Consider the following 19,470-nt stretch of genomic DNA (forward strand, 5'->3'; position numbering starts at 1 on the left):
TTTGGGCCATTACGCACGCGCCCTATAACTCTCTTTAAGTTTTCCAAGTGTTTTAGACGCGCACAACACACGCACTCTCCTCAGACGTGTGTGTGCGTGTGTGTGTGTGCGCGCGTGCGTGTACACGAGTATCATTCCCGCCCCACTCCGCGGCTCCTCTTGCCCTGTTTCACGTCCCCCCGCCCCCTCTTTCTCTCTCTCTGCATATTGCTTTCATTATACATCTCTCTCGCTCTCTCCTGCACACACACACACACACACACACACACACACACACACACACACGCACACACACGCGCGCACGCGCACACGCCCTTCCAAGTGTGTCTTGTCCGGCCCCCCTGATCTTCGTGTCCATTGGCTTCCACGGGGTCTATTCCTCATGTGCAGCCCCGCCCCCTCCCCTCTCCAATGATCGTCCATTGGTGTTGTTATTGCGAGTCCCTCCTCCCACTCCCACTCCCACTGGGGCGCCTGGGCCCTGCCCATGTTTTTTTGTGCGTCGGGTGTCCGTCCACCGCCTGACGTTCAAGTTCGCCGGGAACGTCACGTCCGTGCACTTGAACTTGCACGGGGGTGGGGGGGTGGGGGAAGGGTGGTGGTAGTGGGGGGAGGGGGGCGGAGGGGGGGCTTTTGCCATTTTTTTTTCTTCTTCCATCGCTCTCCCCTCTCTCCTCTCTCTCCATCCTCACACACTCTCTCTCTTTTCTCCGCTCTTCTTTCTCAAAAAAGCCATGAAGGCGATCCCGCGATCCATCTTCGCCTCTTCGCCATATTTGTGATTTTTTGTTGTTGTTGTTGTTGTTGTCATTTTTCCATCCTTAAAATGATTATTTTTGCTGTTGTCCGTGGATGACGAAGGCACCGGATGAAGACATTCTCTTGTCCCACCGGAGTTTCCGATGCGTAACCCGGGCTCTTCTCCCCGGTGTGATCCGCACTGAGCGCCGCCGCCAGCCACCATGTCTCGCCGCAAGCAAGGCAAACCTCAGCACTTAAGTAAACGGGATTTCTCGCGTAAGTACCCTCACAAAAAAAAAATATAATAATAATATCCATGCTTTTGCTCTCGGTCACTTTTCGGTTGTGCGTGACGACACCGGGATGTACCGCTCGGACCCGCGGTCAACTAAAGTGTGCCGAAAGTGCGACACGGGGGGGAAAAAGACAGTAAGTTTGTTCGCCTTGTTGCATAAGAGCCACAAAAAGGACGACATTTGTGTTTCCTTTACGTCCTTTACGTCCTTTACGTCCGGTGCTCTCCCGGTCGCTCCGGTCCGAGGAGGCGAGCACACGACGTTCCTCTCACCGGCAAGAGAGCGCGCACTTCCGCGCGTGCTAGAGAAATCTTCACTTTGTCACTTTTTCCCCCCTCTCTCTCTCTCTCTCTCTCTCTCGACTTTTGTTTATTATTAAAAGTGGAGCGTTCACATTTCAAATTATATTTTAAACACCAGTCTCGTCGAGACCTTCAAACCTCGTGGCTTTCCATTTTGTTTTACTACAAAATGTCAGCATTCATAAACAAGTAAGTAACATTAATTGTGGCGCTATTTACATAAAAATCCACCTGAGTTGTAATTTGTCGCATTTTTAATGGCCTTTAATGGGCATTAAATTGTAATATATGACGTGGAGGCAAATTAATTTGTTATTGAATTGCAGGGCGAGTTATTACATGTTGTATTTCAACCTCACAAGTAGTAGTTAAAAAAAAAAAAACATGAATATATTTGCGCATTTTTATGCTTCAGTGTTTGATTATGTTTTGGTTTGTTGACTGCCTGTCGCCCATGCAGCTGTTAGTGTTAAAATGTATTTTTTTTAAGGGGTGGAGTGCGGGGGGTGGGGGTGTTGGTGCTGACTGACAGTTACCATGGCGATAAACTGTCGCTAGGCGGCAGAGCATGATCATAGAATGCAGCTCATAGCTTGAACTTGATCACTTTCACTGCCATCCCTCCACATACTCATGGGTGATGTGTGTGGACTGGGGAGGGGGTTCCTTACATGCGCCCCCTTCCCCCATGCACCCACCATTGCACATATCACAACAATACATCACTTCATGCACATTTTATGTTTATATGGTTTAAAAGTCAATCAGCAGGTAAACAGTGTGTGATAATAGCTTACAATTATATATATATAATTTTGTTTTTTATATATATATGTATATATATATATATATATATATATATATATATATATATATATATATATATATATATATATATATATATATATATATATATATATATATATATATATAGTACAGCTTGAATTGTCCAAAACAAAATTAGTTAATAATATCAATACTATCCATTTTAAGTAATACTATATACATTATATGTTGTTTCTAGGTGTAACCAATGCTTTGGCATTACATGATACCTTCTATTATTATGTGGACATAAACATTACTGTTGTCCCTGAAATTATACATAGAAATGCAATATTTATACAAAAAGTGCTTCATGATCCTCGAACACGCTGCAACTAAGGGTTTTTATTGTGTTATTATGACATCCTGCCTGTGCGTCTACCGATGCCATCTGAGCCCTTCCCGCCGCTGAGTAACGGGCGTGAGGCTGCTGACCCGAAGTTAAATCACAAATAGTTGAGGGGGGGGGTGACACCGTGTGGAGGATGATACCGAGGTGAAAGGAAGTCATGGCGGTGAATTTATCACGTTATCTTCATGTCCCAGTTTGCGCGCACATGTGTGCAGGAGTGCAGCGTTCGACTGATAATTCCTGGAGGGGGTGAAGTCCACATAACATAGAACACACACACACACACACACTCGCGCGCAGGCTTGCATTCCTACGCACTCCAACCCATCCCTTCTTTTATCAGACAAAATCTGTACCATTCAACCCAGACTTTGACAATTAAAATCTATTTTTTGAATCCTCAGTAGGTTTTAAGTTGATTAAATTGTGAAATTGGGCGGCGAGTAAAGAAGGTCAAACATGCTCGGCGTCACACTCCTCACCTTCGACTGCGAGATCTTCTGTAAAAAAAGGACACTGAATTAGGATTCTTTCATTCTCAACCCCCCCTCCACGCCCTGCCCGCCGCAGGTTGGACAAAAGCCCTCTTAAAAGTCTACGTTTATCCAGCATGGAAGGGGTGAGGAATTGAGTTGAATGACTCATTTTGGGTTCTTGGTGTACAAGTCAGTGTAAGACCCTCAACACACATTGAACGTGTTTGTTACACTTTTTCTGCCCAAAATATTCCCTGTCATTGGCTAATACATTTAATTTCCGCCTTAAAACTATAATTTTGCAAGTTTCCTAAGCATCTGTTTAGTTTTGGTTGTTTTGGTCGCTTCAGTTCACATAAAAGGAAGGAAAGATGTATTGATGTATTTGCTTTCTAATTTCCTTCCTTTTGCTCACTCTTCCTCAATCCTCCCACTCCTATTTCTCTGCCTCCTCATCGCCAGCAGCCGATGCTCGATCCACGGCAGTCGTCTCATCGGAGGAGCTGTCGGAGAACTCGGAGGAGAGCGGCAGTCTCAACGGGCACCGTCCGGGCTCCATCGTAGGCCGTCTCACCCGGCCGGGTCATCACAACCCTCACCTCTCACTGGAGCAGGACCTGCTGACCTGCGGACAGTGCCAGGCCACCTTCCCCCTGGCGGACATCTTGCTCTTCATTGAGCACAAGAGGAAGCGCTGCCACGGGCCGCCCTGTCTGGCCGTGGGCCGAGGGCTGGACAAGCCCCCCTCCCCCTCCCCGGGCCTGGCCCTGACCCCGTCCCCCGCCTTGAGCCACCTGCGCGGTCGGAGGAGGCCCGTGGAAGTTGGCATCCAAGCCACGCTGGCAGACGACGATGACGATCGTTTCTCGTCCCCTCGGGGAATCTACCCCAAACAGGAACTCCTTCCAGGTAACCAAAACTGCTTTCACACTTCCCATAATGCACAGCGACTCTCTGCGTTTTGCACATGGTGCCTCGCAATTGGAGAAGCAGCTTCTCTGAGGAGTTTGTAGTTTAACTTTGGAGTGTGAATGAGGTTAGGGAACTAAATTCCTTATTGAACACACAACTTTTTTTTCAAACTATGATAGGACGTCTTAGACTTTTTCAAAAATAGAAGTGCCTAAAAGGGTAATGCTTCTCGCCGGGGTTGTACCCTTGTGTGGGACATTTCTGTACCTTGAAGTCCATTTGTGTACGTCATCAATTAGTAGCAGTTGAAGTAGAATTTGAATAACAGCCCAAAGTGCTTCACATTGCAAGGCCCTCTTAAATAGCCTGATAGTGCCAGCATGATGAAAATGGGTTCTTGAACACATAAATAAAGAGAATATAAGCTCAATACAAATAGGTCAAATCTTGAAGGATGTTAAAAATGATGACTACAACTTGATAAAATACAAATGACGGCAATTATCATAGAACATATCATTATTATGGCTATTATACATAATGGCTCTAAATATATATATATATATATATATATATATATATATATATATATATTATATGTGTGTGTGTATATATATGTGTGTATATATGTATATATTTATATATGTGTGTACATATATATGCATATATGTGTGTATATCTATATATATATATACATATATATATATATATATATATATATATATATATATATATGTATATATATATATATATATATATATATATATATATATATATAAATATAAACATATATGTGTATGTGTGTGTGTGTCTATATATATATATATATAATATACATGTATATATGTGTGTGTATATATATGTATATATATATATACACATGTATATGTGTGTGTCTGTATAGATATATATATATATATATATATATATATATATACAGTATATATACATATACACAGTATATATATATATATATATATATATATATATATATATACATACACACACATACATGTGTATATATATATATATATATATATATATATATATATATATATATATATATATATATATATATATATATACATATATATATATATATATATATATATATATATATATATATATATATATATATATATATAAATATATACACACACACATATATACATGTATATTATATATATATATATTTAATACAGGGTGTATGGCACACGTTTGTCACCTTGTACCCTTTGTGGTAATATAAAAGTATACTTTTAGCCTCTTAAAGGTCAACTTTGTACTTTTGAGAGAACATTCTTAAGAAATAGTAGAGAAATGTTCTTGTCTTTTTTACTGAGAGTGTCTAGTTTACATTGGAAAACACAACATTTATGTTGTTGTGCGATAGCATATGCTGTTCTTTGTGTGTGTGTGTTGTAGCGTCACATGACAGGAGGGAGTACTGAACTGTTCTAAGGGGACTACTGTTGTCTAAGAAGACATGTTGAGTCTTGCTTTTGTAAGGATGAGGGTTGGGAGCAACAGCTTGAACAAAGTGCCTATTTCTTGTCTTCCGACTAATGCAGAACTCACAAATCACATTGTGCCCTTTGTGTCCGTTTTTTTGTGCACTTATAAGTGTGTGTATTTATGACATGAGAGTAGTGTGGCCTCTTCCTGAGTTTGGGCGCACAGAATGTGTGTTCTTTTAATATGTGTGTGTGTGTGTGTGTGTGCTCGCCTCTCTTATGTGGCCTGAGCAGATGTGTCCGCTTGGTGTGGTTTCCCCTCTTCCATTGCCACATCTTACCCAACTAAATTCAGCCTGTAAGTCCTTTAAACGTCTTCTTCTCCTGCTTTGCACCAAACCTCCAAGGTAAAATAGAAGAATAAGCCTCGCTTTGCATCGCGAATCAATCAAACAACACGGAGAGGAAGAGTCACCTATATAAAGCATCCTAACGCCACTAATTATTTGCTGCGCTGCCATCCTTTCCTCCATGTTCATTTTAATTAGCAGCAGTTTTTAGCGGCCGCCTGTCTATTGCAAATGAGCGTGTGCAGAAAGAGAGCGTGTAAAAGACACAATAAAAATACACACATTACCATTTTATCCTTTCCCAGAAATCCTAAGTGCTCCAGTTTGTTTGTGTGGAAAGTCATTAAGCAGTCAAGGTGTGGAAGCTCCACTAAAGAAGAAAATTATTGACAGCCTAAAGCACGTTTCACCTTTGACCTCCTCTGCATCTTGACAAATCTGTCTGCTTGAAAGAGGGTTTCTCTTTTTAGGCTTGTGACTATATATGTAATCACACGCACACACTCGCCAGCTCAACTGAGTTATTAGAGACATTTACATCATAATGCAGGCATCTGTGTGCTTCAATAGCGTTGTGTGTGGGAACGTCTCGGCGCACTCAAACCGCTGAAGAAAACAGGATAACGCGGCGATGTATGCCGTCTGCGTGACGATGCATCGCAGAAAAACAACAAATCTCAGCCACATGTTTGAAAAAAAAAAACGCATCCAGTCTGATGATAAAAGCCAGTATTCCCCTTCCTGCCCAGTTGCTTTCATCCTAATTGACCCCAAACTGTCATGGCGAAGTAAATATGTCACCAAAAAATCCTGCTGGAGCTTCAGCCTTGATTAGCGCCGCCCAACCTTCCTAATGACAAAACAATGAAGAGGGGGGACGCTTAGTGTGTTTTTATTTATTCATGCTGACTTGTTGTGTTCAAGCCGCATCACGACTAATATATTTGATTTCCACTTACAGTAAATGAAGCCAGTCAGACATCAAATGAACTCTAAAGACAAATATATCTTCTTTACAAATAGAGCACGTTTTGTGCTCGATTCAGCAGTTATAGAATGTGTCGTCGTCTTAAATCACTGTTGCACGGTCCAAATATTCATCCATTGTGATTTATTGTTTTTGTGTGCAACAGCAGTATCAGCCTAAACATATCTGCAGTAATTCCTGCAAATATGATCTATTCTTGATGCTTAGTTTTATATTTCTATTTTGTTGTCGCATGTTTTTGTTGTCCAGATCCGCCTGCATGATGTGAAGGCTCCCTGGCTGCTTGTTGTGAAATGTGTGTATCTGTAGTCCGAGTGCGACAATGATGCTCCAGCTGCAACGCTCCGAAGAGCACAAACCGCCGGACTCGTGCTAGGCCATCGCTATTTGCATATCAAAGAGCTCCGGCCGTGGAGAGGATGCATTTCTCGTGCGTTCGCGTGTATGCGTTTGTGTGTGTGTGTGTGTGTGTGCGTGTGTGTGTAAGCGTGAGTGTGCATGCACTTGTGTGAAAGAACTGTATAAGCAAATCAGTGATCACTGATGCAAAAAACAGCATACCTCCCCATCACCCCCCGCCCCACACACACATTATGCACCCTCTCTTGTCCATTTATTCTATTAGTCCCTGACTGAGATCAAAATTGTGATTATAATCCCTGAGGCGCATTTCATTCAAAAAAAGCATAACTAATGTCTCAAAAGAGAGTTTAGCGTGTGCATGTGCATGTGCTTGTGTGCGTGTGTGTGTGTGTGCGTGTGTGTGTGTGTGTGTCTGTGTGTGTGTGCGTGAATGACCACATCTCTCATCCCAGCACAAGTTTAATTGATTATAAAAATCTTTGTTTAATAATTTAATAACTTGGATTTTTTTGTTTGTTTTGTTTTATGAATGCGATTGGCAATTGCGTGTCTCATTACAAGATAAAGAATAAACCCATTCCTCGATGGCCATGTCAGTAGCAACGTTTGTTAATGAGCTGAAATGGAGCCAGAAGAAATAACTGTTCATCCTATTGACCGATGATGTTATCGGCCCACAAACTGTGCTACCCTATCAATATTAGCTCATTAGCACAGACATTATTAGTGATGAACTCCAAAATGTACTGAGACCCACTTCAAACTATCAATTGCATCCATTAGCACGGCAGTGATGAGTTATTCCCATTCCAAGCCCGCTAATATGATAATTGTGTGTGATGTATTGTTTCCTAATTATCACTTTGTCAATGCTAATGCAACTCACCTTAATACATATTAGTTCATCTCCAAGGCCCTTTTATTTTCTTGCTCGATATCAGATCCTCAGCCTCTTGCTTTTTTTGTTGTTGTTTTTTTTAATTCATTTTCTTTTTTGACTCATGCATTCATCTCCCCCCTTGTGTTCATGTAAATCCAGCACTGCCGACTGAAACTGCACCCCTTCGCTTGTGACTGGTGTGCATCACTCACGCCGCGGCGAGCCTACAAAGAGATTTCACACACAGGCTGCCATCACTAATCCATTGTGGACCCTGTTTCGTTCTTTTCCAACGTAAGATTTATTAGTGGACTCAAGCGTAGCCTTTTTCAACTTGAATCTTCCAGTGTGGCAAGAGGCAAACTATTTAAAATGAGTTGTAAATGTAAATATCTTTCTTGATGCATGAAATATCAGCTGTGGAATGACAGCACATACAGTAACTTGCTGGTCTGGCCAACACATTGCATTGTGGTTTTTAGGCCCTGTTCATGTTATTTATTGTAATCCCAGAAATGTGTGGTTTGGGTATGGAAATTATGCAGAAACGTGGGAGATTTTGACCAATATTAACAATAATATTGCAATGCAGAAATTATGCTATCATGTTCTAAACAGTATATTGTTTACGAGAATAAGATGATACGCAGGGGCATCCAAATGTTGGGAGAGGGTGAGTGGGAATGAGGCACTCAAGGTCCCCAAGCAAGGGGGGTGGCCTGGGCGTTTGTAAAGTTAGATTTTTTTTTTATTTCAACCAAAAATGTACGTTAAAAAAAACGTCCTTAATGTTAATATTAAAAAATATATAGCCGTGAAATTCCAATAACAAGGTTGATTCAGTCAAATTAGAAATGTCTGAGACTACCTACACCTCCTCATCGAAAATGCAAAATGGTCCGTTCCACCTGGATAGAATCCAACCTTACTTTAAACACTTCACTCAACACAGACGTCATAACGTCGTCAAAGCTAACCTGTGAGTGTTCACACACAGCACCGGCATCTTGGAACAAGGATGAGGTGACATATTTATTGTTTTTTTTACCTTTCTTTCATCTCTGGAGAAAAGTTGTATACAAGTTGCATTTTTGCATCTCTTTGCACATAAATGTGGTGCGTTCAAAGACCCTCGATTAAAGTTAGAAACACAGCAGTCATTACTTCTTAGAGACAAGGGGAGACTTAACCCCCAGAAGATGCACTAATAATAATATAATCATGATAATAATAAAGTATTATTAGGATTCGTACTATCCGCTGATGATAATCCTATGTGTGTCAGAAAATCTCTACTCTCCATTCTAAAGTAAAGAAAATACTGTTTAAGTGAATAATTTCAGGTTATATGATTATTCATATTCTGGCCACTTTATATTGAATTTGTTGGCAGTTTTTAGTAAAAACAACAACATTTTTATTCTTTAAAAATAATATTTAGGGTGGTTATTTAGATATGTTTTAGATATGTTAATCCCATATTTAAAAAAGGAAATGCCGAAATTTGTTTTTTTAAATATGATTTTAAAAAGCTTATGTCAATCATATCCATGCAATCATGTAAACATATCAGGTATTAATGCAACGACGTTGCGCGACGATGGGAGAGTCTTGTGTCCGGGAGCCCAGATTTTGGTGCTACACCCATAATGTTATGTCAAAATATGTTAGTGAACCAAAAAAAACTGACAGAATACCTGCAATTAGACACAGATAAAAATAGAGCGGTACCTCAACCTACGAGCACATTGCGTTCCATGACCAAGCTCGTAACTCGGATTACTCATATTTTAAAGCTGCCCTACCGATTGAAATTAATTAAAATCAGTTTACTCCATGCTTGGTTCTCCCAAAACACCACAATATTACCATGAAACATGCCTGTTAAAACGATCAATCAAAATTTAAGATAAGATTTTTTGTTTGAAAGCAAGCAATAGTGGTACAGTAGTTTGTATGCAAAACAATACAATATTCTCAAATAATACACAGGTAAAATATTTTAAATTTTCAGAACCACCAGCTGCTTCACTAATTTATTAGTGCCCATACTCAATACTTATTGTATTTTAGAGACGTTGGTTTCTTTTTGATGGTTGAATATTTTACTCCAGAACTACAGCGGTAGTTCTCCTTCCCTGAGCCCGCACCACGGTTTTATGGTGCGGGGAGCTCTCGTGAGAAGTGCTGCTTTGAACGCTGGTCGTCTACTTGGTAGAACGGACTTCTCAAGAGTAGGGATGTATACCGGGTACCGGTAGTTTTTGGTACCGCTTCCTAATTGGGTCGGTCCAGGAGGACCGTTAAGGTTCTGGACACACTGTAATCACAAAAAGGAAGCAAAACCACACATACGTTTGTAACAAGAATATTTCCTCAACAAAAGTCCCTCGAAGTCAACAAGCTGCCGCTGCTGCACATTGAAACCAGCTTTGAATAATAACAAATAAGGAAGCAACACCACAAACGTTTGTACCACAACAATATTTCCCCCTCAAAAGTTTCTTTAAAGTCATGCACGCTGCGTCAGTTTAAAGTGAATGCACTTTACTCATGACCACTGCTAGCGCGCTTTATCAACAGTCCTTGTAGCGATCCAGTTATCTACAGGGCAATATTAATTCCCTCAAAAAAGTGAATAATTGAAGTAATATAATAATCCGTAAAGTTGTTCTAAAGCAAGATCACATCCCCTGACAGGTCTCTTGTCACTGTCTGACATCACTCCAACACGCCTTGCAGAAATGTGTTTCAGTTCGTTCTGTCTCTTGACTCTACAAACTGGATTATTGAGCATTACACTTGCTCACTGGGTCTTTTTTATTCATATAATACACACACACACACATACATCAGTAGCTGTCAACACTCAATATGGCCTCCGGTCCGTCAATCAAATACGTCCGTCTGCAATTTAAACAAAAAAAACAATTCCTATTGTTACAAGATGCACACCCACCCAACAATTGTATTGATTTATGTTATATATTTTATGATATATCATGTAAAAGGTCTACTCTGCACATGAATGCCGTACATAAATATTATTTCCAGCTGAGTGTAATTGTAATTAATAGAAACAGTGATGGATGTGTGTGCTCTTCACAAGTTGATGACAACAACTGCATCATTGCACCTTGCACTGCAAACATAGTTGTGTTGTTTAAGACTTAAAAAGCAGGCGTTGATAAAAAAAACTAAAAAAAAAACTGCCCTGCTATGAGATGTTACATGATGTTGGCGGTGTACAACCGCTTGTGCTAACAAAAATTGTAATAAAAAAATGCATTTTTTTCACATCTTTATTTACACCAATTACATATAGTACCGATAAGGGTACCGATAAATACCGGTATCGATATTGGTATCAGTATCGATAAAATTCTAATGATATACATGCTGCTCAAGTGCCTCCTTCCAACTGCTTCTCCATCGCACATACTATCAGTAGATTCTCCATATTTCCGTGAAAAAGAGTTGTTGTTTTTTTATAGCTGTACCCTCCTGCTTCGATTCTGCCAACTAGCATTGCTAGGCTAGAACTGCCTCGCGTAGTCGGCTGCCCGTTGGTCACGATAGTACTTATTTCTTTAATTCAAAGAATATAATTTGCTTCTTTTTCTCTACCTGTCCTTCAAACTCACTTTCACAATTTCTATGGTTGGAGAACAAATATATGTCAATCTGTAGCTATAATATAATGCTGGCAAGGAGACCGGATGACATATACTACTCCCCCTAGCGGCATGGAGGCTCGTAATGTGAACTATGCTCACAAAGTAATCATAAAAACAAGCCGATACACAGCTTGTATCTCAAGATACTTGTAAGTTGAGGTACCTGCGGGTTGAGGTACCACTGTACTTGCTAAAATAAAAAGTGAACATGGCCGAATTCATCCAATTCTATTGGATTCAACTGAAAAGCTGATTACACACATTAAAATGCTCAAAATATGTACTGGCCCATTTCAAGCAAATTAATAACATTTTTGTACAATGTTTTTTATTCTAAAATGGCTCTTTTGAGTAGCACACAGAATGTAACAGGAGTGAGTTTTAGCAATGACTTTTAACTACATGGTATTTATGCTAATAGACAGAAAAGGTGATTCAACAAAAAAAATATAAAATAATAATGGGGTAATGAGACTGTGCTGAGGGTAGGTGTGGTAAAGCCTTATTACTGTGAAGAGGAATGACTTACTGCTGCTCATGGCCTCCTCAGTGTTGTGTGTGGTATCTGTTGTACATCATCTTTGACTCCTTGATGGTGCTCAGTTTATTGCCTTGTGATGTTACATTTTTTTAGCTTAACGATTCGGTTCTTTATCGATTCTCTTATCGATTTTCATTTGGATAAAAAAAATAGCAAACAATTTGATTAGCCACAAATACGTTTAGTTTCGGGGGGGGGGGGGGGGAAACGAGTATACAAACACAATAGTGAGGTCTTGAAAGACCACAGCCTTGATGGGGTGCCAGAAAAAAATATGTTGTTTTGAAAATAACTATAAAATAATAATAAAATAAAAATGTTAAGTAAAATGTTTAATATTTTTCAAATATAAATGAAATATATATTTTTTTTAAATGTACAGTGCTGAGCACTCAAAAGTAACAACTTCGTCAGTCAAAGACAAATACAAGTAAGTCAAGTACGCTGCGCAATTTGTCAACCATCAACTATGAACATTAACCATTATTTTGCTTTTTAGGAAGCATGCGCGATATTTCTGACTAATCACGGTGTCTCCAGCTGTGGAGAACACCTCTCAGACAGGAAGGAGGCGTGCAAACTGTCTCTCAGACTCACCGTAGGCAGTGTTAGTTGGTTAGTTACCTGCAGTATTATCAGCAGACGACGTGCTGACTTTGCCGCCGCTGCTGGTGGTGATTCACTTCCGTCTCTCAGAAATTGAAACCGCGACATTCATTCAACGTTTTCACATGCTGTGTCTGCTAATGTTTCTGCTGGTCTTTTCTCAATTTCTAAAGTTGCCCCGTTGCTTCCTTTCTCATGATACATTCTAATGCTGTGCTTGTGATATCATGCGTGCCCACAGTTATCAATAAGGGAATTGTTACCAAAACTGTCAAAAGATTCCCAGTAATCAAAGCCCTGGGAGCTGGTTCTCAACAAGAACCGGTTTTTGATTCCCATCCCTCGTCAAAGTACTGAAACAAGATTTTAATTCGGTTACAGTGTGCTTTACAGCTAAATGTGGATTTGAAAAATGAAGTTCCTTTACATCCTGTATAGTGGAATGACATTATGAGCTGTTTAAGGTGGATCTAAAGTAAGGTGATGAAGTCGATGGCAGGAAGTAATCTGACCCATGTGTTGGAATAAAAGCTATAGACAAAACAGATAGCAGCAACGTTGAGTTGGGTTAAATAACAAAAGACCAAAAATTATCACATTGCGTTGCTCCACTCTTTGATTGACAGCTGATCCCTAAGACGACAGGCCGCAGATGGTTGACCACAGCAGACCCCCCACATATAAAACGATGGCAAACAGATCAACATGATCTCCGAGTCGGCACTATTTACCGTGGCATACCTGGCTTCAGCACTACTCTGCATTGCACTGATGAGGGCGGATTGTTTATTGATCACATTCTTTTGTGTTTATCGAAGCAATTCAGTGTCCATGCAACATTTACTCCTCGTGGCAAAAGAGGAAAGCGTCTGTTTTTGGCTCACTTGCTGCTCACTGGGTGTGTTTATTTCTATACAGACGCACACTCAGACTGCTCAGGGGTTGCACATGTTACTCTCTTATTATCTTGAAGGCTTCATAAAACTGTTTATACGCTACAAAGTTTATTTATATGTGCCACTGGATTACAGGCCAGTTTTTAACACACACTCGACACACACATTTATCAACGCCTCCTAAGTATAGCTATTATGCCAAACACTGATACGTCTGAATACAAGAACACGGAACAAGGAACACAGGAGATCCTTTGGTAGTTTTTGCGTTTATGAGAGAGCGATCATTTACTGACCTATATAAATGATGCACACACACGTCATAACACACACACACACACACACCCTGTTGTGAGTGAGTGGGTCTAATCTGTTACAGTGTGTCTGCAATCTGCACTTGACATCCTTCTCTCCAGTCAATGAAAAGCGTGTTGATTGCCTTATGGAATAGGATCCATTTTTAAAGTACAATGTTGCACTGATTAGGGCTGCAACGATTAATTGATTAGAAAAAAGCTTTGATTTATATAGTCTGTTCCTTCGATTAATCCTTGAGTGTAACGAATAAAAACTTGTAAAATCCGGACCGCATGGAGTATCTGGAACTTTAAATATGCAAATATATTTTCCACACAGCCGTTGAAATAGAGCACACATGAAAGTGGTGGTGTGGCAGTGAACAGCGCAGTTTTTTGTTTTTTTAAAATCTAATACACACATGTTAAAAGTGCTATTTCAGTGTTGATGATTAGCATTTATTTGAAAAAAATCAACGCAAGTTATGGCAAGCAGATTTATTTGTATTTATTTCAACAAACAGCAATGTGAATCTTACAAAAACTCACGATTCAGAATCGATTCTCGGTTCACCACGATTCTTGATTTAAACTGATTCCTGCAATTTAATATTTGCAAACAAGTAAACTGGAGATGCCCTGAAAATGTATTCCTAAACTTTAAAAAAAAATTCGCATAATATGAAAATCGCAAATTAGATGTGAATGGATTTTTTTCAGCACCCTGTCAACTATTTTCTCTAAAATGTTACTCAATTAATCAAAAAAGCTTTTTGATAGATTACTCGATTACTAACATAATCAATCGTTGCAGCCATAGCACTGATGTTCTACCCACATTATAAAATAATTTTATTTTTATGTTATCAACTTAAAATAGGTTGCAGCAAAAAACATTTGAATAGCTGAACACATTTAATATTCCCAATTTTTTAATTTACATGACATTTATTATTTATTTATAATTCATGAATGGGAGTTGAATATTTTGTGTGTAATTCGTAGGATCTCACAAGAGCACACTTTACGCAATCTGGCATGTCAATGCAGCTTTCCACACATATCAACAATATGCATATGATTTAACTTGATAAGACATTTCTTAAAACTGACTGTGCAGAAAATGCACATCTTTAAATCCAAATGTTCACTCCATGACGCATATTAACTGACCTAGTCATTGTCAGACATATACTGTACATAACATGCATAATAATTCACTTAATTATAAGGTTAGGTGGTCACTAACATCTGCTTCATTGTGAAAAAAACACGCTACTCTATATTCACAGTAAAATTTGTCAAAATTAAAATTTGTCAAAATTATTAATATGAGTTCTTAAAAGTATTTGCAGTTGTACTGTAAAAATGCACAAACTGGTACAATGTCATAAACAATGACAAATAACAGTCACAGGAATGCTTTTTTTCTTACACCCATAAACTCCACCCCACACCCCAAAACACATACACTCATGCGCGCGCACACGCTCACACACACACACACACACACACCCACACACACACACACACACACACACACACACACACACACACACACACACACACACACACACACACACACACACACACACACACACACACACACACACACACACACACACACACGCATACAAACTGCCACCAGCAGCAGCACTGACTTTTCTAGATAATTTGCGGACGCTCATTTGAATTTTTAAGCGCTACTTTAATCTTCAAAGCTCAAATAGCTTTATGAATATGCATGCGATGGGCAGACTTTAGTTCATTACCTAGTTGTAAATTCTAATGACCATTAGTTCCTCACAGTAATTGCCAATTGTTTTGCATTTTTGATTGGCCTATTACCATGCGCATTCGCGGTGCACATCAGCCACGGTTGTCAAAGCCCGCATGTCAGGGGGTGTTTTCATGCTTGTGTACGTGTGCTGTGTGTTTGTGCCTAGGGTGAGATGTGTGTGAGAGAGCGATGGATGTTTTTTTCAGGCTAATATAAATGAAAGTTGCATTATTTTTAATTGTGATGATTTAGAGCACAGCCAGAGATTGGACATATTTAATTTACATGATGTCTCGCCTGTTCCCTCATTACAGCACTTGTCTTACACACACACACACACACACACACACACACACACACACACACACACACACACACACACACACACACACACATACACACACACACACACACACACACATACACACACACACACACACACACACACACACACACACACACACACACACACACCCACACAATATAGACAACAAACCATCTGGCTGGGTCCTATATGGGTCAGCTGACATTGTCAAATGCTTTCTCAATGCCCATCGCCCTCTCTCTCTTTGGCAGCCCATTTATTTTGCACGTCAACTGTCATTTTTCTTCAACATTTAAATAATTTTTTTTTCCTCTGGTTGACTTGCGTTAGGTCCAATTTTTTAAATTGGCCTGTAGTTAATAAAGATGATGCAGTCATTGATGTCAGAAAATTGTGTGTGTGTGTGTGTGTGTGTGCATGTTCTTGTATTTCTACCCTTCTTGAGACATCAACAAGGAAAAGTACCTTCCATACGAGGACAGATGAACAAGTCAGGACCAAAAATATGGTCCCAATACGGGAAAACCATTGCATGTAATAGAGAATGTCTCATCTGCACCCCTGGTGGTGAAATCCATCAAAATTAGGGTGGTCCCAAAAAGGAAGGATTTTTCCAATTGACTGTGTGTCGGTTTTAAAAGTGCTCCCCCTCTGGTCAACATATGAAATAACAAGTGTGTGTAAAAAATTGAAGTGCTACCCCTCTGGCCAACATATGTAATAAGTGTGTGTAAGAAATTTAAATGCGCCTCCTTTGGCCAAAATTTATAAAAATAAATAAATAAATATGTATATAGAGACATACTGTAATAACTTGAAGTAAATAATGAATATTAAAAACACATTCCAAAAAAAATAAAACAAAAGCAGTCTTTTTCTCACAATGTGTCAACTTTTTTCGTATAAAATTGGGAACACTTTCTCATAATTTTTCTGTTTCTGTAATATTTCAATATTTTCTCGTAAAATTACTTATTCATGTAAAATTATGTCTAATGCAAAATGGTGACATTCGTCATATAAAATTCTGACTTTTATCACAATATTGCCATTTTTTGTTGTTCTTGTAAATAGTGACATTTTTTGAGTAAAAGTGTGACTTTTGTCATAATTTTGCCGAGTAAAATTCAGATTATTATTATATTGGCAACATTTTTAAGTTTTCTTATAAAATTGTGACTTTTGTTGAGTAAAATTACACCTCTTTTCAGAAAATTGCCAAAATGTTAGGCTTTTCTTGTAAAATTGCGCCTGTTATTAGGTAAAATTCCAACTTTTATCATAATACATCACAAATGTTCAGTTTTTCTTGTAAAATTTTGACTTGCCATCCATCCATCCATTTTCTACCGCTTGAGCAAAATGACGACTTTTATTATAATACTGCCAAAATTTCAAGTTTTTCTTGTGAAATTGTGACCTTTTTTCTTGTGAAATTCCAACTAATTTTTAACAAAAAGCTTTCTTATATGTGCATAGTTTGTATATATTATTAATGTTGTAAATACAAGATCATTAAATGTCTAGAAAGGGTGGTCCTAAAGAGGTAGGCATTTTTCAGAGGTCTCAAGAAGGTAACAATACAAGAATGTGAGTGTGTGTGTGTGTGTGTGTGTGTGTGTGTGTGTGTGTGTGTGTGTGTGTGTGTGTGTGTGTGTGTGTGTGTGTGTGTGTGTGTGTGTGCCAATTATGCACACATTTAGCCATATGCATGCATGGAAACACAGCTTAAGGGTACAATCATGAAAAAAGTCAATGAAATACATCATCATAGAACAATTAAAATCCGAAGACAGATTGAAGGTGGCCTCAACAAGCATAAATCTTGAGGTTTTCCTTCCATATTTCCTTTCTTGCATCATCTTTTTATCCCCACCTTCCTATTCCACATCCTCCAAGTGTTGTGAGGTCCTGATGACAAAGGAACGTGATGCATGAAGTGTGTGAATGTGTGTGTTTACAGTGTGTGTTTTCTTGTTGCCCTTCTTCAACTCACAAATATTCACACATCCTCATACCTCACATATATACTGTATACACCTGTGGCTGCCGTTCACTTCAAAGTTGATCATATTGAACTGGGTAACTGTATCCACAGTACAGGTAAATTATTAAGCAAATGAGATTTTTTAGGTAGTCGGATGAACTGATGGACCATTTTCTCACGTGTGTGTGTGTGTGTGTGTGTGTGTGTGTGTGTGTGTGTGTGTGTGTGTGTGTGTGTGTGTGTGTGTGTGTGTGTGTGTGTGTGTGTGTGTGTGTGTGTGCGTGCGATGCTTGGTCTTAGGCCAAGAGCATGAATAATTGATCCTGTACCCGCTATCATTTTCTTGATGTAATTGCCCTGTAAGTTATGATGAAATCTAATGGATAATTTATCTCCCCAAAATGGAATGGCTAAAATGTACTTTTTAGCTATTTTTCTCTCTCTTTCCCCTGTGGGCGTTCCTGCACGCATGTGTGTATCATATTAACCCATATTTCTACTGTGTGTGGTCCAAATGGGGGAAGATAGCACAAATATGTTGTTAGTGTAAATACAATACACCAACAAAATAAAGCGGTTTTATTAGCAAAATATGTTTATTTTTTCTGGAGTCAAATATGTTAAATCTCAGCCAAAAATATATATTGTAGGTTAAACATACCTAATTTTCTGCATGTTTACTTTTTGTTAAAATAAAGCTGCCGTTTTAAAATGTTACTCAATTTTAACAGCATGCAGTTGAAAGACAACATTTTTTTTTTATATGTAATAAAAGTACATCACCTCGGACATAATTCTGGTTGAATAAATAATAGAGTGACACCTTCTTTGAACTGTAGTTGCCCTTTGATAAATAGTAACAGAAAGAAACAACTTTGTGTGCATTTGTGTGTGTGTGTGTGTGTGTGTGTGTGTGTGATTGTGTGTGTGTGTGTGTGTGTGTGTGTGTGTGTGTGTGTGTGTGTGTGTGTGTGTGTGTGTGTGTGTGTGTGTGCATGCATGTGCATGTGTTTCATTGTATTTTCACTCTATGCACAGATGTTAGGCAAGTGAGTATTTGAGTATATCATAATTTTTATGTATAATTTCCAACACCCAAGTTGTATGAACTTGGTGCTTATTTGGGATGTAATGATCAACAATTAACTAAATTCCTGATGTTCAGTACATCGTCTCAATCTTAGTTATCGTAGAAATATGATTAGTCAGTAAATAAGTAAACAAACTAGACTCTCAATCTCTGTTAGTAAAAATGACACTTTAATAGATATTGATCATTTTGAAGTGCATTTTGTTACCCAGTTGGAAAAACTGAGTCGGTGGTTTGTTTTGTTGCCATCGCTTTCCAACAAATTCGGCATATTGACTGGTTCGTCTGTGTTGATGGGATCATTTTGCTTGTTTGAAGTCCAAATATTCCCAC

At 38.9% G+C, this 19,470-nt stretch overlaps 1 protein-coding gene across 2 annotated transcripts in view; it reads left to right on the forward strand.

The window, feature by feature from the left end:
* Positions 1 to 626: 626 nt before the first annotated feature.
* bcl11aa (BCL11 transcription factor A a) overlaps positions 627 to 19,470 on the forward strand; it is an 88,561-nt gene continuing 69,717 nt past the window's right edge. Inside the window, exons 1-2 of one of the 2 annotated variants that reach the window (XM_062058877.1) lie at positions 627 to 1,017; positions 3,455 to 3,901. In XM_062058877.1, coding sequence (XP_061914861.1) covers positions 963 to 1,017; positions 3,455 to 3,901 — 502 coding nt within the window. In that variant the 5' untranslated portion in view covers positions 627 to 962. The remainder of the gene's footprint in view (positions 1,018 to 3,454; positions 3,902 to 19,470) is intronic. The other variant, XM_062058878.1, reaches the window with a different exon arrangement.

The sequence above is a fragment of the Entelurus aequoreus genome, linkage group LG09 (assembly GCF_033978785.1).
Source record: "Entelurus aequoreus isolate RoL-2023_Sb linkage group LG09, RoL_Eaeq_v1.1, whole genome shotgun sequence".
Lineage (NCBI taxonomy): Eukaryota > Metazoa > Chordata > Actinopteri > Syngnathiformes > Syngnathidae > Entelurus > Entelurus aequoreus.